The 20,409-nt window shown below is 39.8% G+C and overlaps 1 protein-coding gene across 6 annotated transcripts in view; it reads right to left on the reverse strand.

The window, feature by feature from the left end:
* Positions 1-20,409, reverse strand: part of ANO4 (anoctamin 4) — a 198,084-nt gene that overhangs the window by 52,956 nt on the left and 124,719 nt on the right. For all 6 annotated transcript variants that reach the window (XM_052774479.1, XM_052774477.1, XM_052774476.1 and 3 more), the window contains 5 exons: positions 18,629-18,673; positions 13,750-13,881; positions 3,105-3,211; positions 1,105-1,160; positions 448-569 (listed from right to left, as the gene is read on the reverse strand). In XM_052774479.1, the coding sequence (XP_052630439.1) occupies positions 448-569; positions 1,105-1,160; positions 3,105-3,211; positions 13,750-13,881; positions 18,629-18,673 (462 nt within the window). The remainder of the gene's footprint in view (positions 1-447; positions 570-1,104; positions 1,161-3,104; positions 3,212-13,749; positions 13,882-18,628; positions 18,674-20,409) is intronic.

Consider the following 20,409-nt stretch of genomic DNA (forward strand, 5'->3'; position numbering starts at 1 on the left):
CAAACTTCATCCAGGGTTCTTTCTGTGGTTCCTTTTGGAAAAAAAAGAAGATCTAGTCGATGAGAGCCTGTTTTTCACTAAAGCCATACCCTGAGGAGGAACAACTCCTCCAGTGGACAGACATGCAACCAACTCTACCCAGCCTCCACAGATTTCTCTCTTCCTTTTTTTCCTCTCTTAAATATTCTGCAAACCCTTCAGTAGGAGTTATGGTGTCAGGAAACTCTAGAAGGAAACTTCCTTCACTTTCAGCTCCTCCTGCAGGCTCCTCTATAGATACTTCTTTGAATGTAGTGGCACCATGAATGAAATGGATTCCCATGACCTCGGGATCAGTTTTTTAAAAGCCACATGAATTAACTGAGCTTTTTATGGTTTTGTCAGAAGAGAGATAACCTATGCTCAAAACACGTACAATGTGACATACAAAAAGCAGGAAAGTCTTACCTCACGAGGTCCAGCGGTTGGTATTTATACCACACTCCCCAGGAAGCCCAGCACTCGTAGAGCAGGTGTCTGTGGTTTTCTGCCCCATGTGTTCTTATTGAATTCTTACTTCTGTAACTTCCCTAAAATACAAATCTGGACATTAATGAACAGCAGCAGCAAAAAAGAATATCTAAGAAATCTCTCTCGCTAGCAGTATGGATAAGATGATTTATGCAAACTCCATACTTGCGCACCAAAAGCTAAATATGACATTAAAAGGACAATTTCCTCTGACTTCAGTAAGATTTGAGATTATTCTTCCTAAGAAATTTATGATAAATAGTATTCAAGTCAAAGGCTAAAAATTGGAGAATCTCAAAGACAAAACCACAGCATGATATTTTTCCTATCTGAAAACATACTAATTTATCAAACCCAAACACTTTTTACAGAACAGATCCAGAACAACTCTTCTTATTCATCTCTTTTTGCAAGAAAAAACGCAATTTTTTCCTAAGAAAAAAGCATTACTAAATGGGAGGGATGTCAGAGACAGACGCAGAATGCAAAAGGGAGTAATAACATTAATAAGATTGAGAATAAATGATTACACAATTAAGAATTCATTTTGTGGGAAATGTCTGTTCAAAAAGAAAAAAAAACTGAGAAAAATACCTCATGAAGAGGAAATGCAGCTTCATAGGAGCCATTACTGAGCAATCGATTCAGACCTAAGAATCAAAAGTATCCAATTATTTACCAATAGGACCAGAAAAACTGCTAAGTAAAAAGCAAAACACATTTTCATAATAAGTTGGCTAAATAAAGTTTGAAGCTCATTGACAGTAAAAGATACATGTAGAAAAATTCATCTTTTATAGATTTTGATGAACTAAGATATAATACAAGCAAAGACTTGTTGAAATATTAATCATACTCTATCATTTATTATGCTGGAGGTTTAAAGATTCATTTGCCAAATCCATCTTTAGCATAACTTCAGGGAAATCAGGGACCTCACACCAGGATTGAAGTTTGACCCTGTAAATTATGGTCTAAGGAAGCTATTTAGATGAAAGGCTGTATTTCTTGGGAGCTGAAAAATTCAGGGAAGATCTTTACACTTTTGAACTGCAGGCCAGTAAAGCAACTGAAACTCTTAATTTCTATATGATAACAACATTGTAAAACATGTTCAGCTTATGTCTTACAAAAGCTGCTGGACTAACAGACAGAACAGGGACAAGGCAGGCTGCAGTAGTACAAAACCAGAAAATATACTTGAACCTGAACAAAAAGAATTGTTATTTGGCACAAAAAAGTAATCATACACCCCAATCGGTCAGGCCTTGTCCCTCTTTAATGAGAACCTTGAGAGAAATAATGAACGATTGCTGAGATGTGGGCACTTTTCACTTGGAAAGTCACCAAAATAGGACTGAACAACTATCAGGCAATGCAAAACTAAATACTGGCACTAACAACTTGAAGGCATTTGAACCCCATTGACCAAGGAGCAAAGAATCCTGCTTCCTTTCCTAATTCACGGGGGAATAAGTCAACATAAATAGCACTTTCAGTGATTGCATTGGCGTCTACTTGGCAGAATACGCTTTCTTCCAAAGTCTCTGGCAGAAAAGCAAAACCTGTACAGCCGAGCTGGGCTTTGCTCTGCCCAGTGACCAATGCGAGGTTGTGTTCATGGCAGGTACAACACAAGCAGGTACGTGAGGGAGCTTGGGATCTTGAGGCAGGCAGGCACTGCAAGCGTGTGCTAAATGCAATGGCTGCATGCACCGCGTGAGTTCTTCCCTTTCTTCTCTCCCCTCTGCCCGCTGTCATTGCTCTGAGCTATTGCTGCCCTCATCCCAGGAGCTGAGGAAGAAACAAGTGAAGTTCTGGGATGATTCTCTACCTCTTGAGGAAGGATGGGGTTTAAACAGCAGGGAAATGAAATAGGCTGCAGAGCTTTATGGGGATTGCCTCTCCATCTGTGATGCCCCAGTCCCGATGCGGTACACACGCAGTATGTGCTCTGTACCACAAGACAGAAGAGGATCGCTGTTTTTGTACTCCAGCCCTTCTCTGTCACTGCCTGCTCTCCTGGATCTGCGTATGTGCCGCTCCAAAGGTCCGCTCCACGCACTATTTGAAAGCGATGCCACAGTTGTGCATGGCACCCTTTGCACTGAGGACATCACTGGTGAACTCCCTTCTGACCTACAGCAGGTACGGAGACACAGAACCTTCCGTCTCCCTCAGGGCTGGACAGGTAGCTGGGGAGAAGCTCTACAGGCTGAGATGTACAGCAGCACAAATCTTGCCATCCTTCCAAATCCATTTTTATCAAGGAGTAAAAGCTTTTCTGCATGAGTCTATCTGCTTCTCCAGGGTCCTTAATCTGTATGTATTTCTTCCTTAAGTCAGTCTCTTTCCTTGCAGAAGTGATAAATCCCACGTGGTGACATACGTGCCTGTGAAAGCAGCCTGATATTGCAGGGAAATGATGGGGTCTTCCAGGCAAAGCCCCTAAAACAGCAGTGGGTGAGCTGTAAACAGCTCAAAACTGAGGTGATTAAAAAGGAAGCAAGAGTGTTACGAGCCCAGGCAGACTTCTCCTCTTTTTTTGGTGGGACTTAGCACCCACGTTTAAAAGCACATTGTTCAGCACTTACCAATTTTGTTTTTTCCTTCTTCGTATTTCACTCTTTGTAAGATATGGTGTACAATTCTACTTCTTGTAGCATTATTGAAGAAAGTATCTTTGTTGTGTATGATAAAGCTATATAAAAATACAAACAAAGGGCATATCAGGAATATATAGTAGCATGTTTAAAGCAAATACTGAGTTCCATTACTTTCTATAGCACACTAAAAATCTACAGTATGTGAGCAAGTGCAAGGAAGACTAAAGGACATCAGATTAAGTGAGATGATTCACCGGATGAGATGATGTCAGTAATAGTATTCATTCCCTAACAAAGAATTACATGGAGAAGTCTAGAGAAAGATCAAAGATACTTAGGCATTCATTATGATAAGCATCACTTTTAGATAATTCACTGAAAACTACAAAATACTTGCACAAAAATTTGCAAAAGCCTAAGATTTGTAAGTGCAGCTGTAGAAATTCACATTTGATTTCTATTTCAGGCTTCTTTATTACACTTTACCATTAAGAGTCAGATGGAAACATCTACTTGGTAAACCACTCTTACTGAAAATCAAATGCTATGTTAGAAATGGAAAACATGACATACTCCTATGTTTGGTCCTGGAAGAGTAGAAAATTAGCTTTCAGAAGCTACTTATGGAGTTACGTATGAATGCAGGTTCAATAGTTTAGACAGCACAGCGATGAGTCCAGGAAATTTAAAAAAAAAAAAAAAAGCCACAAAATGTATTGTATTGATTAGATTGACTGGCATAATATATTTTTTATAGATTTCTTAATCCCAATATACATACCCAAGGAAAACAAGATATTTTAACATATCATCATAATGACTGGAAAAATGCAAACAATATAAGCGTTTAGAAATACTGTTTCAACTTGTCAAATACTGCTAAAGAACTCTTACAGTTGTTTGAGGTGTGTTGGGCTTCAGGGTAGACTGTGAAAGTCATTTAGACACTTGAATAAGCAGATAAGTAGGTGGAGTTTCTGATTAAGTAGTCCTGAAACTAAATATTTTTTAAACTGTGGTCCTTAGTAACTGACTGAATAGAAAGGTTCATATTTTTTAAAAAACTTTGAATAAGAGGTAAGATTGTTTCCTTCCTTTGTGTTGGTGAAGAGCTAGGGAATTGAATGAACTGATAAATAGAATGGAAAAATCATAGAGATGTCATAGAGAGACCAGCCTGCAGGACTGCACACTGGACAAATCTGACCTTAACAGAGATCATCTTAATAGGGAGCTTGGCATGGATTTACATCACCTTCTCTTCTGCACAACACGGGATCCACTCCTCAGTTTTCCCCTCAGGCAATTTTACTCAAAGGAAAACTTGCTTTTTCAGAATGAATCTTTAACCAGGGGAAATCATACATGGCTTTGCACCTCTACAGTCATTTGGAAAAACAGGCAAGGAGTCCAACTTCTGGACTTTGGGGGCTCCCTTTGCTCCCTCTTTATTATCAAAATTCTCTGCCAAATTTTCCATACAGGACAATCTAGTTCTTTATATTCAGCTTCAAAGGCAAATAGTAAAAAAAATTCCCAAAGTAAAGGTATAAAAGACAAGTTGCTCCAAGAGCACCATAATTAATGAAACCTGGTTTTCTAGAGGTTACTGTCTCAAGTCTCCTTTCCCACTCCACCCCAGATACTCCCAGGTCATTTCTGCATCCACATCTACTCAGTACCGTACTTCTGGCTTCCTCCCACATCCCTACTATCCCCAAAGTCCTGTCCGTGCCCTACAGTACCTACTGAAAGTAATTTGATTTATACATACTGGCTGACCACCATTTACCAATGGGCTGCTACCAAACAGCATACACAACTGGTGTACACTGGCCGCTGCCTTTTCTGTACAGGCGCAATTTGGGGCCGCTATTGCATTTCAAGCTGCTGATACTCACAAAGTAAATAAGACTGTGCTTATCTTTGAGACAGCTACACCTGTACCAAATTTAGTTGAAAGTAATCAGTATGTAAAATAACATTCGAAGGATTTTGACAAAAAGGAAATATTGTCACAACAGAAGTCTTAATGCTTAAGGAAATTAGATAAAAAACCAAGCTAAACTCTGAAGTAGATAAAACAGCGTTATTCCCAGCTGAAGCTGGAGCTTTGTATTAGGCTGTTTTAGTAGCAGCAGAAACACATTAAAAAACAGTAGTGAAACAGAAATGAACAGTTAGCATTTTTCCCACTTTGTGTCATTTTCTTTTAATGTCTGACTTTCCTCTCCAAGATCTCACCTCCCAGTAATCTTCATTCTGGCTTAGCTATGAGTTCTTGTAGCTACTGATTCAGTTGAGAACTGAATCACCTTATCTGGAAAACTAGCAACCTTGATCCAGGTAACACCGATAGTGTTCTTCTATTCTCCTTGTGGTACAAGGTTATTTTGCCCATCTGTTATCATGACTACGTCATACTGCAACTACAGGTAGTTATTTCAACAGCTTTTCTGGGCAAGTAGGTTAATAGTTTTTCTGCATTTAGTCACTTCTATTTGCACAAATCATGAATGAAAAAAAGGCAAACATCAAACATTATGCAATCTTAAAAAGAAATAAGAACTACTTGTTTAAACAAACACTTTAGTCATTCGCATTCATTTGTAAACTTAGCAGTTGTGCTGTTACAGCTTTTGATCTCACCTGGCTGAGAAGGAGCAACCAGACGTGTCTGTGAAGCAGATGTCAACACCTCAGTATAACAACTGCCATGGAGAGCTCTGCCTATTCCAGAACTAGCTGAAGCAGTCCTAAAACACTTTCACCGTGAGTGTAAGAGCTGCAGAGGTTCTGCCCTGCCCATCCTTGTGCCAGTGAAAGGGATCTGAGGGCAGGAGGGGGAGAGGAGAGGGAGAACTCACCACGACTAGAGCATGCCAAGAACACGTCCTTCAGTGTTTTCTGACATTACTCATGGAGACGTGGATGCAGAAGAGATGCTTGAGTTCACCAAAGGTGAAAAAGGAGTGTCAAAATGAGTCCTCTGGATATCTTGGATTACCCCTAATAATATCATTGTTTTGGGATGGAATTGCCTGTGGTAAAGGTTAAAAACAATCCTCACCTATTTTTGAATATAAAAATCACAGGGTTTTTTTCTCTTGCTTAACTCAAATACTCAGATCATTTCTGTGGAATTGTCTGTAGAGGAGCCCCAAAAAGAGCAGTATCACCACAACCAAGGGGGCAAGGAGCCCTGGCACAGGAAACAAAAATAGGCAGACATGAGCGGGAGGCATTGAAAGGTTGAGAATATCTCCAGTGGTTTTAACTATGTGTTACAACATCCCAGTTAGAGGTTAACATAAATTAGGACAATGCCAGGGAGGTTTCAATTTACCTCAAAAATCACAGGAGTTGCTCTTGTCGGGTGAGAATCACGCAGTTCGTGATGTGCAGGACTTAACCCTTTCTACCAGCACCCTTCTCTCCCACACTTTATGGGCATTTCTTCCTCCAAAATGTTTGTGCTCCAGGTTATCTCCTTTCTGAATGTGGGTGGTAAATCCATGTTCACAGAAGAGCCATCAAGGCTATTTAATGGTCTGCAGCATCCAATGAGGAATTCAGAGAAGAAAGACTTTCTCAGTCTATGGAGGATCTCACCCTTCAAATTCCAGTTCACAGGGGCCAGAGCTGAAGACATTTCCAAACTAAGTGTAGATAAACATTCATCAGACATTACTGAGCTATAAACTGCATAAGGCAGAGGCTTTCTAGAGATGCTTTCAGAGGGAAGAGTTTCTTCAGCTGTTCTGTTTCTGCTGCCCTTGTTAGAATTTCAATAGGCACAAGGGTTTGAATATTCATAAGAGCAATACAGCTTGTTTTCAGGCTCAGTAAGGGTTTAGGCTTTATTTAGGAAACAGTTCATTGAAGGTTTTGATCACTTTGTCACCTCATTTATAACATAAAATGTAGTAAGGATTAATAAACTATTATTTTTATTGCCCGTGAAGTTAATGTATAGGTAGATAATAAAGCCAGTGATTTGTTCCACGCCACTTATAACCGTTAGCCTGGTCCTGTAAGTCTTATTTGTGTGAGCTGTTCTTACTCAAAAGGAAAATCCCAATGAAGATAATGAGAGCACTTCTGGCAGGAAAGGTTCCAGAGTTCATCCTTAATTAAAGTCCCTTTTAAAAATGTCATTGTGGCAATATTGCTCTTACAGTCATACTGTAAGTGACATGAAGAGTCAGTGAAGGTTAATTGCTTTGAAATTATATTTGTAGCTTTCTTAATTAGACTCTGAACTGGAGTTTTCAAACTATCTTTCCATGGATAACAAAGCACAGCAAAGCTAACTGTCATCTAAAGAATGCCCTCAAATTAATGCGAATTCAACCAAGAACAAACTGCCAATGAATTCCTGTTCATACATTTTGGTAATTTTGCAGGCTGTACAAACCCTTTAGGGGTAAATTTAGCTCTTGAATCTTTGCTTAATACCCATTTGAAAAGAAATGGTTTTACTTTTCAACTTATTTTGGAGAGGCAAAAGGCAGGAAAAGGCTATTTTCTGCTCTACTGGTAAGACATAAAAACTGAAAGCTGAACACCCATGGTCTGGTTACAAAGCTACAGAGTGAGGATGTGTGCATGCCCGTATCAACGTGCATCTTTGCTCCATGGGATCCCCAGACACAGAAACATTTGATGTCTGACACTCACCATACCGAAAGCTATGTTCCAAGCAAATGCCTACGCTGGAAGCAATACAAACTAAAAGCACAGATGTCCGAAGTAGTAATCGCTATATCAGAAGTGTATTCTTTAGTACAGGGGAAATGTCCAACCCTCTGCACTCCCAGGTAAACTACTGGTGGTAGCTAGCTGTCATTTGCTGAGGCAATAGCAGGTTCTTACCTCGTCTAACATCAGAGAAAGAAAATCATCAGCTGCAGTAGCAGCAACAAGATGAGCCTGCAGTATTCCAGTGAGTATTACCACACATGCCCATAGGTTATTTGTTTGAAAATGGGTATATTATTATCACTTTGTCTTCATTTTGCCTGACTTTTAAGGCTGCAGCTGACATTTTTGTTTATCAAAAGAAAATATTTATTAATGGTTATCAGGGATTTTTCACATCATGTGCCTAAAACAGGATCACTTCTGGATGAAGAATGTATTAGTGGCTTTGTCTGTTTCAGATTTGGCACATCACAGCCTCAAAACTGCTAAAGTAAAATAGAGAGTCGTGAAAGTGCTGAATCCCTCCTCCACCTTCCTCTGCCCTTCCCCCCAAATCACCCTGACAACCAAATTGCTTCTTAATTTAAATTGGTTCACTCAGGAAGATTCATCTGAGATAGAATGAGCTTTATGTATTTTTCAGGGATGCCCTGTTTCATTCAGTTTGCCAGGCAATTAAAACTTCCAGAATCAGACAGAATTTGAAAAACCCATTACAGGGCGTTTCCGAGTTTGGTTGCACAAAGATTTGTTTAAGAGCAGGAATCTTACAGAACGGTGATTCCCTGCTTATCAAAAGCCATTTGCAAATGTATAGTTATTACACTGTAGATGTATTTAAACCCAAGAACGACCATCCTGGTTCAAACCAAGTAAGTGTCCGTGCAGCCCTGCGCCGCGTCTCCGGCGGTAGCTGCTCCCTGACCCATCCGGGATCTGGGGGTGAAGCAGCTCAGGGGGACGCGGGCACAGACCATCTTGGTAGGGATGGGATTTATTAGGGCCAGTCTGAGCATCAGAGAAAGCTTAAAATGTAACTCCACCCTGAGAGACACCTGTCTTGGAAATCTGACAAAGAGACAGGACGAGATCCTCCTCATGTACCATGAGGGGACATAGTACAAATGAGAATAACTCCATTAACCTCTGGTATGCAGGGCCATTTTTGTTTAATTAATCCAGACTTTGTCCTAGTCCTCCTAACTGTGTAAATTTTAAATCTAATTTTCACTGAAGTAATAAATATTTAAGTGGTTTATTCAATTATATATTAGATTAATATTTAACCAGAGAGTTTATCACCTTTGGAAGAAAAAAAAAAGGGGGGAGGAAACAGCTCCTGATACAAAGTTTGAAATGCCTAAACAGCAATTAAAAGCGTTTTCCTAGCTAGTATACAGCTATCTAAGACATTGCAGCTAATTACTAGTTTACTACTCCCAACTGACTAGCAGTTCACTACACAAAATAACCAAGATGTGGTAGAAAAATAACTAATTATCATCATGTCTGATGGAAAACTTTTTTCACATATTGTGAACTGTGCATTCTTGTAACTGATAGTTTTCAGAAGAAATGCTTTAGCATAAATAAAGCCCTTCCCAAACTGTGGCTGCAGAAGAGAGATACTACTCAGAAGCCTATCTTGAAAATTATTATTTTGTACTCCACACAAATAAAAAAAAAAAATATGCTTGCCTCAGCCAGGCAGAGCTGCTTTCCTCCAAAAAGAGATTTCCTATTACTTAGGAAATAAGATGAATTTTGGTCTTCACAATTTTGAGATATACGCTGTAAGTTATGCCATAATCTCTTTAAAAGAAAACTTGAAGCCCTGCTGCAAAAGTTATAGGCGCATCTTACATATGTGATTCTTGTATTTTCTTCTTTGTCTGTTTTGGAGGGAGAGCAGATGGTTAACTGTGCCTCTTAAAACAAATATAGTTTTTTTTCTGAAAGCTAGCCTTTCTCCACATCTGGCCTTTTCCATCTGAATGGGAAAGAAAAATGCAAGAAAGAAAAAGACCATCAATATGATCTACTAAAATTGCACACGCTCGTTGCACATCGATATTTTAAAAATATTAATTCCTATCGAAAAAAGGTCTGATCAGGCCTTGCCGATTTTGGTCTTAACTATTTTTCTCCCTAGACTCCATATCGTAAGTATTGTCAGTCATCTGTCTTTCCATGCTTTTAAAAGCAGCTACCACAAATGAAGGCTGTACTCAGATCATGTTACAGACATCATCTGTATCAGACTGGAGACCTGGGTGTGAAAACTGTGGCTAGATCAAAAAAGATAAACTGCCTGTTCTTTGATGAGGTGAAAAACATCTGAGGCTATGAAGAAAGGAAGAAATAAGGAATTCCAGACCCAGATTGCAATATTTGCATAAACATCATACATGGACAAGCTTATATGAGTATTTAAGGAATAACATTTTAGAAAAATTGAAAGCACATAAGACCAGGAAAGAAGGAAGAATTCTGCAACCTTCAGCTACAGTATGTGGCAAAACCTACAGTGAAGACATGGAGGTCTTATCTGAAAACTCAGTATATGGAGATTTATATTTCCGAGCTGGTTGTATTTGTGAATGATTTACTACATGGTCATTAAATAATTGTTCAACATGTACTTGGATAAACATTGATTTATGACAACACAGAAATCCTAGATATGTTCAGCTGGCAAATGTGAGTATCTTGCTCTCCAGAAATACTTGTACAATAGCCAGAAAAAACCTTCTTAGTGTAATTAAAGGACTGATTATATGTTTTAGGCTCCTGTGGCTATTTCTTAAAGAACAGCTTAATGTACTTCCCACTCAACTCTTCTTCTCACTTAGGATTCCAGATCTGCAAGAAAATTTTATCTTTTTTACTATAAACCTGAAACTCAAAATCTCTACCTAAGGTCTGATAAAAAGCAGACGCTAGTGACATTTTTTGGCTACCACCTTAACGCAGTGCGCAAGGACTGGAAGCCTTGCCTTTATTCTCCATTCCCCGAGGACTTCAAGAAGTCAGCGTGTTACAAACATTTTCCTTCCTCAAAAAATGGCCCTAGGTTGGATGAAAAGACTTCAACACCACTGAAATCTGGTCAGCCAGCTGAGCATCGGTGCGGTACTGGGACCCTCCCGGTCCTGTGCTTGTTCTGTCTGAATCCGTTTTGGCACAACTGTGTGATGGAAGGGGATGCAGAGTCACATCTAAAAGCCCAAGAGTAAGGAAGAGACTGTCACTGGTTTTCTAGCCTAAAGGATGATGTACTTGTTGAAGACAATGTGAACTCCACAAGTAACTGCCCATGACAATTATGTAGCTTCCGTTATAATTATAATATAGTATGGTAAGAGCACTTTAGCAAAACCCTAACCACACCAAACATGAAAATGCATGGACTTTTCTTACCGCTGGCAAACTGCAAGCAAAATTATCATAACATTATTGTAGATGGCAATTCTTCATTTCTGCAGCTCAAGAATTTCAGTAACTATTTATCTTCACATTCCTAAAACAGTATTGCGGGGCTCTGGGCTAGAAATTTAAATAAAAGCCCTGACAGGTTTTAAAAAAATAAATCATGTTACATTTAATTAGTAACTTTTTCACTTGTTAAAAAGCAAGTAAAAGCTTATGTAATGCAACAGTGACAACTGAAAACTGAAGCTTTAATCTAACATGGAGGCAGGATTTTATCAACTTTGGATCATTTCTGTTCCTGTTCTGAGTAGGTGACAATTATCAGTGCTGTCCTTGTGAAGGTTACCACACTTAGCAGTGGGTAGAGGTGGAAAAGAAATCGTTTTCTTAGTGATCAAACCCTCTTCTGGCACAACTGACTCAGACAAATGAAGGTGCCAGTCACAGTAATCACTACATCAGTTAATATGTGTTGGGATAAACATAGAAAAATCCATTTCTACTCATACTTTCCCCGTGTTTGGGGATAGGTGGGCACCTTTACTACTGGCTCATTATATATAGGTCCTTCAACAGAATGTTTCTGTATATCTTGAAGAAGCAGCAATTTGTACAAAGTAAATGAACCCCAACATAATACATTTGACTGTTAACTGATACTAATAAAATCATTCTTTTTAACTCTACATTTCCAATTATTTGATACCCGCACTCCACAACCAAAGATTAAAAGCACATACTAAAGATGTTCCTGAAATGCTCTAATTACCGACTTACCCTGAAATTCTTGGAACAATTAAAATGCCTGCATGCAACTCACTAGATGAATATTGAACAAGTGATTATATTTCAAAATTCTAGTGAAGCAGAGTAAGACAGACACAGCCAACAGGCTGGAGCATGACGGGAACACAAGAACCCTGTCAGAGCCAGCACCTTTTGGGAGAAGGAGGGCAGCTCAGCCAGCATTTTATCAGTCCCCACACAAAAGGAGAGGAAGACTACACAGCAAGCAAAACAGAAAATGTCAGGCCTGCTGGGGAGTAAAACTTCAAAGTCCGCAATGATGTAAAAGAAGTGCCAAACGACAGCGGGAATGTTAATGAAACTAACACAGTATTTAATAACCCCCCCTGCCAGTTTACCAACACAAACAAGAGCAAGGCAGAAGAGTGAAAAAAATGTTCTGCTTCATATATGCCAATTCTCCTTCCAGCCACAAAAACCCTTTATGTGCTGTAATTTTAAGGGAAGTTAATAGTTAATATTACTGTTAATAAAAATATCAACCCAGATGTCCCCATTTCTTAATTTTTTATTTTCACTGGTCTATTATAGAACTAATTTGCTCCTACTCTTCCTCTTGCGGGGCACAAATATTTAGTGGAGATAACCCTGGCTGGTGACCGGTGCTAGGGGCAGACTTCTACTGAAATTTCCCTGGAGATTTGCACCTGGTTTTGTTTTTCTGCTGTATTTGGAAAGACACTACTTATGGCAGAGGAGGTCTGTTTTATTCATTCCTATTGCAGCTAATAAATCCAGTCCCTGAAAAACTGTTCATTCAAAGTGAGGCGTTCAAGAGCATTACATCAGCGTGGCTTCTCCCTGAATAAAATCACATATTTCAGATTTTTAGCCTTTGAGCTGCCTGTAATTCGTTCTGTTAACCTTCTGTTAGTGCCCTGGTTAGTGTTGCCTATTCTTTGTGATTTTGTTCTCAGTTAGTCAATGACTGCTTCCCATATCACAAACACTATAACTACCCATTAGACACCCTCTTTCTCCAAAATTTGTCAGCCCTGAAGTTCAATGTGGGATCAGAAAGTCACGTGGGGCTTTTTCTGTTTTGCATTTTGCAAGTGAATAACGGCTTCTAGTAGTCAAATGATTTCTCTAGTGACGTTGGTGCAACACTAGTGCCACTGGTACGGTTGGACAAGTGTCACTGGATAGGTCTTAACGCTGGCGTTTTACAAGCAGTTTTGCTTTCACAAAAGACAGAGAAATACAAACAAAACAACATTCTCTGCTCTCTTTAGAGTTCTGTTCATTCTACAATCGTAACTAGGAATGAAACGCAGTATCAGTTTGTTATCGACCATCAGTGTTAGAAAGACTAATTTTGATTATGCTAAAGACATAGAAATGCTGAAAAAGAAGTTTTAATCACATCTTTAAGAGACAAAGAACAACTGCAATTCTGACCCGAGGGAGAATTAGCCATTTGACTATTTTAGGGATGTAATTGAAATTCCAGTGAATTAAAAGGAATATTTCCATTGATTTCCTTTAGCTTTGAGCTGGACCTTTAATTATTAGAAATGCAGACAGACTTTATGCTCTCTCAGGACTCTCTATCTCTCCCTTTTTGTGACAAAGAACTAATTTGAAGGCACTAGTCTTTAAGACTTGAGCTAAGAAATTGATTTTTTTCCAAGGTGAATCCAGAAGGAAAACTTTTCATCTTGTAATTGAGATATAATAAAATACTCACTGATGGATCCTTTGTTGGCTGAATGGAGCAGTATAGCAGTCATTCTCCTCCAGATCTGGCAGTGTCTCCTTGTCCAGTTTCATTGGCTTTCTAGGCAACCATCCTCGAAACCTGCTTATTTGTTTCTCGATCCTGCAGCACATGAAAAGCGTGAGCATTTGAGATAGTGTTTTTTCATTACATTACAGAGCACTTACAAAGAACACATGCTGGCAAACTAGGCCACTTAACATTTACAACCAGAAAAGACGCAACGTCTTTTGACTTCTTCGAGGCAGACCAAATTATACATGCTGAACTTGATTATTAATAACCAGCTTTCAGCATAGAAGTATCTTATTTTGTCTCAACAGAAAAGCAATGCTGATGGTACACGCTGCTATAAATCTCGTTAAGCCCAGTAAGCTCTTGGCAACTCTCTAAACCTTTATTTCTCAGCTTTTCAGTTAGTTTAAATTTCAGGCCTAACTGACACATTAGACTTTGGACATATAAACATTGGAACAGCAGAGACCGTGACAGAGAGCTTTGGCAGCTAAGCCCCAGCAAGTTACATCCCTTTACTCTCTCCGTACAGATTCTTACCTCACAATTGATGCTATAAAAAAAAAAATAGGCTACTTTGTTCATTTGGTTCAATTGTAGTGTCTTGCAATACTACAACCTCCAAGAAACCAGAATACTCAGTGTATAGACTAATAGATGACTGCTATGCAGATTCTTACATTTAGAAGGTAAAAGCAAACTAAGATCAAGCTGGAGAAATGGCAGATTTAACTGCAGGTGCACTCATGCAAAAGTGCACACTGAAATGAAGGGAAAGGGAAGAATCAGAGCTGATTGAAGACGACAATCTAAACCAAATTCAAACCCAAACTAAAATGTTATAATGAAAAACACATAAGATGAGATGATACATCTGGCACAATGAGCCCTACACTCTCAGAAGTTCCTAACACCTTCAAGTCCTAATCAGTGATCTCTGCCTGCAAAAACCATAGACTACAAATTATGGACTATGCATATACTCCAGTCACTGGATGAATCTTGCCAGGAGTGGAGCTAAAGGGCACAAATTGACATCATTTGAACTTTAAGTCCAGTTCTGGATGAAGCTCAAGGACTGGAAATGTAGTTGTTTCTTTTCTTTTGACAGAAGTCAGCACAATAACTCTATGACCAGCAAATGCTGTGAGATCTGCACAGTCACTTGGAGGGAGGGCAATCCATACCCAAGCAGCTAAGCGTGTGGGAAAGTGACGTGAAATTATTACATACGTTCATTTAAAATACATATAATATTTCCCGGAATATTCAGCCTTCTCCCATCAGGTATTTTTATCTTGGGTAAGAAAGCTAATGCTAATTTTTAAACATGGGCACATTTCAAAATTGTAACCAAACTAGCTCTTACTTGTTTTGGTACCATTTGTGTATTCCCATTCTGGGAATAGCATGGCAGTGCAGGGCGGGCAAATTGACCATCAGGACTGTTGGGAAGAACTGGAATGTGTATGTGAACATAACATAGGACTTATACTAAATTAATCATAAACTCTTCCCGGGCAGCGTTTGCACTGGCCCAGCAGTTCAGAGCACGGAGGAGGTGGTTTGCAAAAGTCTGCGCCCGAGCGCGGCGTCAGATCCCAGGGCTGCAAAGGGGCTGAGCACCGTAACCCCAGCTGCAGCATCCAGCCTGACAGCCCTGAGCTCGTCTGTGCAGACCCTGATAAGAACGACAAGGGAAAAGTAAATTCTCTGTAGGGGAATTCCCTGTCTCTTGGCGTCCAATTTTTCCTCTGTAAAGGCCACAAGCTCTGCGTTACTGTATATTCAGGAGGCTTAGTGAGTCTGGGTATGGAAAAGGGAAGAGGAATCAGGCAGAAGGGTTTTCTAAATATCCCATTCCATGCTTATTTGTTAACTGAAATCATTTGAATTCTCTAAACTATTAACACCCTTGCTAAACTGCAATCCTTTCCCAGTCATCCTGCAAGTCAATGTGCACATTTGAGATAGGCGTGCTGCAGGTTTATCACACCACGCATGCATGCACACAGGCACAGAGTGCTTTCCCCACTTAAGAGCAATGCATTATTCATGTTGGCTTCTCACTGAGCGTACCCAGAATTTGACTGGTTTGCCATTCCCAAGGCTCAGACTACTTGGCATGCTCAGCGAGCCTGGTGGCAAACAGGTCTGAGAAGGTTGCAAAGCCTTTCTGCAAGGCCCAGAACATACAAAACAGCAATCCCTAGGGAAAAAAAACACTAGTTATCTCCTTGGAAAAGAAAAATGACCAGATTCTTAAATTGCTCCAGTGCACTCCAGCAATGCCATCAGCCGGCAGCGCAGGCTTTGTACTGTACAGGAGCACCTCAAAAAAAAAAAAAAAAAAAAAGAAAAAAGGAGCGGTGCTGGTGCTAACACACACAGACACAAAGTGTTAAAAATCTACTGTGTTTTATCACTTCTTGAAGGCTAATCCATGCCTCACCTTTCCTTATGGAGAGGCTTATATACTCAGCTGAATAGGGGAGGGGTGTTTGGAAAGTAGAGCAACCTACGCTAGAACAGCAGAGCGCATGGAGTGATGAGGCACTGTAGAGTTAGCCACAACGAAAGAGGAGAGTGGAAGATTTGATAATAATATCCTTCTTAAATTCCTTCTTTAAAAACACTCATTAGCCTCATAAGGCAAAAAAATCATTCTCTTAATTCACACAGTGTCTCAAAGACAAAAGTCTCTTCCACTTCAATCCTGCCCCTGCTCTCCAAGTCTAATCTTTACCCAGAATCCTCTTTCTGAAGGTACATACTGTGCTTAACTCACACAAAGGGTTTCTCAAATAATTTCAAAGAAACTGTTTTCTCACTAGGAGGTGGGGTAGGGATAGAATTGTTCTTTCAAAGAAAAGAGGAAGTTAGGAAAATAAAAAAAAATGTTTTGAATCAAGACTGATTTTTATCTGCAGGTCAGCTTTGATAGAGCTTTGCGCATATTGTAGTGCTAGATAGTGTCTTAGTTTAGATTTTACCCCCCCTGCAGGTACTGTATAGGTACCTGACACCCCTCCTTTCCTCTAAAATATATTAGGGGAGTTTTGTTATTTGAAATTTTGAGATCACTAGAATTTTTCAGAGAGAAAATTCAAGTCAGGTTGACAAGTTGCAAGTGACCCGCTCTGGGCTTTGCCTTGTAATAAAAGTCCTCTTTAAAATAAATTTTGCCCCAGTGTCAACATAATGTGTGGCTTAGCTCAAAAAATGGACCATAGCTTCAGTTACTTGTAATCTTCACTGAACTAGGAGTAGAGGAAATAGATACTTATATCAAAGCTGTCTATCTGAGTTTCACATAAATGAAAATAAAGCTGAATATGTTTTCTTTTTTCCCACTGGGACTATTCAGTTATAGCTTTTCCGCCTCAAGTAGCTATTTATAGACCTGAACACAAAAATTGAATTTAGCCAAGTGTTCTCATCACTCAGGAACTAAAATACCAGAAAAAGATCATACCTCTTCCCATACTGACTTCAAATCACATCCTGACTCTTAAGAAAATGAATGCAAAATGAAATTTCATACACCACATATAAATGTTAGAATCTTCACCTACTGCTTCCTATCTATTGTTTTAGTCAAAGCAGCCATGTGTTAATTAAAATGAAGACAAATTCCAAAGTTAACAGCCCCTGTAGTATTTATTGTAAGGTGGGGATGGGAAGTGGGGGAGCGTCAACAAGCTTTAGAAGAATCGTGTGCGTCTATTAGCCTGTGCCGACTAGGTAAAATGCCATAACTCCACAAAGTGCCCATTTGGAGCTTACTAATATAAAGAAGCAAATACTATAATGTGAGATCAATGCTGGTACTCTCAAGTCACCAGCACACCATGATAGAATTTAATATACAAAACCCTTTTTAATATGCTCATACAGCAGAGTGATAATATGTGATTTATTTTCCCATGGATGTTCATCTACTGACGTTATCTGCAAAGTGATACAGCTGTTTACTCCGAAATGCAGATTTTTCAAATTCAATTCTTCTCTCAGAGGTTCACGGGCATATTTCCACTGACCTCAGAGTGACACAGTAAATCATATGCGAGACCTTTTTGAAAACTGCATCAACAGCACTGTGGCCTTAAATGCCAGCCTATGATCTGGTCTTTACCAAGCCTGTATATTTTTTAGACTTTTTGGAGACATTTTCATTTAACTGTCCAAGGTACCAAAAAGAAAATGCAAACTGCAGCATCGGAAGGTTTTCATTACATTGTCAGACATAAACCAGGCATCAAACATAACCTTAAAGATATTTAATAACCGAGTGAAAGCACTTCAGAGATTCTTAAAAAATACTCATCTTTCAAGCTCAATAACGTTACACCAGAGATGAACTCAGTTCATTGCCTTCCTATCTACCGCCAAAGTACTAAGCATCCTGCCAGAGGAAGCAATAAATAAATAATGCCATCACTATTACAAGTAAGCAAGGTGCACGGAATTGAAAAAAAAGCTGTAACTGTGGTATTTTAACCCCAAGAAACTCCCTAATGAGCTACATAAAAAGAGATACAGTGTTTGCACTAACACACTTATTGTTCTTTAAAAGACTCCATCAATTGAAAAATATTTCCTTATTCCTAAAAAAGACAACACAGACAAAATGAATTGCCTCTTTCACATTGCAGATGCCTTAAAAATGCAACTTCTGTGTTTGTTTTTGCAGACACCCTAGTGTCTAATGACTCCCTCCACTCTTCCTACAAACACAACTAATAAACTTTTCCCTCCAGCTTGACCTTAACCATTATTTTTGTTATTAGGTCCAAATGAACATAAACTGGACTGGCGTAAGAATTGTACTCACCTATTCATGAACTTGTATCGGCGGTGCAGGTAATAGATTTTTCTCCTGGAAGAACAGCAAAAATGAAGCCAGTCGAGAAGAAAACCCATCGTCAGTTACAGTATGAACTAGCAAGGAAGGAAAGGAGATTGAAGACAGAAGCCTGTAAGAGGTGGAGGAAGAGACTAAAAGAGAGATTAACAGAACTGTCGCAGGAAGCCACACAGACTCTGGTGGCGTTTGAATTGCAAGAAGGTCATCATTTTCCCATTGTCTTCTCCTTTTCTGCTATTTGTCATGTGTGAAAGACAGGGACCCAAAGGTCTTTCTATTTCAAAGAAGTCCATAAACTGCTGCAGGAATTCTATAGGACTGATACAAATACGGATAAATTATCTCACGTCCACTAGTGAACTATTGAAGCTGCGTTCGGTGAAACACAAGGGGGAATCACTCAGAAAAGCCAGGGAAGAGGTACCTGATGCTGCAATATGCCGTAACACATGCAGTACCAACCGGGACCAGCGCTTGCTGTTGGGGTAACAGCCCTTGAAACAGAACATAGGCTACACAAGCAAATGAGCATGTGCTTGGCAAGCCCCCCCACAAAGCATGCGGCCTCCCCCTCGGACAGGCACAGCCGGTTTCTGTTGCCAGTGCAATAATCCGTGTGGGACCGCGCACGGGGATCCAGTGAGCAGACACGGGTGCGCGAGCAGACACGTGCCCCCCACGCTCCCGGTCTGCTCCCCGACCAGCCCCGCAGGCACACCGCGGCTCTCGGGACTTGGCCCATCGCCTTCAGCAGAGAGATCGCATCTTTGAGAGAGTTAAGAAAATCCGAGGGCTTTTAGGTGTGGGTTTGGGACTGATACTCCTTACTGGAAGGTTTGGGTGCCTGCCTGAACTCTGGTTACCTCCTCCAGAGGCTTTGTCATCCGCTGAAGGTCATGGCTAAATCAAGGTGGATTCTGTCTATTCTGAGAGGTTCCATCGTGTAATGCTGAACTGCACCACTTTGGGAAAATGAAGGGCTTGCACCACACGTATTCTGAATATTTGTTTATATTAAATGTACTGTAGGGGTGCTGTTAGGGCCTTGGAAGCAAGCATGGTTGGGAGCTTTCTAAAATAAGGCAGCACTGATGCTTTATGAACTATAGAAAAAAAACTGGTTAGTATTCCAGGTTAATTTTCAGAACTTAGAATTTAAATAACGCATAATATTTTGACATTATTGTTATCAGTGCCCATATTTTGCTGGTGAAGTAAAATTTTCAAAACAATTTCATGTTGGCCAGCCTCCTTTGGCCAACTCCTCCACAAGATAGTGTTATTTATCTTGCTCTACTCGGCAGGAGCAGAGAAGGGTCAAAGCTAAGTGTTTCTGAAGATGCCATCCACTTCATGATTTTGCTTCAAATATTCAGAGGTATCCACTGTTTTGGCACCCCTTCTTTGAAACAGCAAGGATTTTATTCACTGATGCATAGGCCTTCAACAATTCCAGCCGAAAATATTGGGTGCTGTAAGCAATCAGTGGCCCTAAAAACAAGGGGTTAGATAAGGGCACCTGGAAAGAGGTAGTCTAGACTACGGGACATTTTGTAGAATGCTGGTCCTTGTTTTTAAATGGTAAACAGTACTGCTGCTCTTAAAATAAAATTTAAGAGCCTACCCAGCAGACATCAGTAAGTCACCATGATTTCCTCTTAACAATACTGTAATAATTCTCTCTCTATGGAAGTGGAAAGAATGAAGCCATGATCCTGAAGCAGGTCAAGAAACCTTTAGTGGTTTTG

The sequence above is a fragment of the Harpia harpyja genome, chromosome 23 (genome assembly GCF_026419915.1).
Source record: "Harpia harpyja isolate bHarHar1 chromosome 23, bHarHar1 primary haplotype, whole genome shotgun sequence".
NCBI lineage: Eukaryota > Metazoa > Chordata > Aves > Accipitriformes > Accipitridae > Harpia > Harpia harpyja.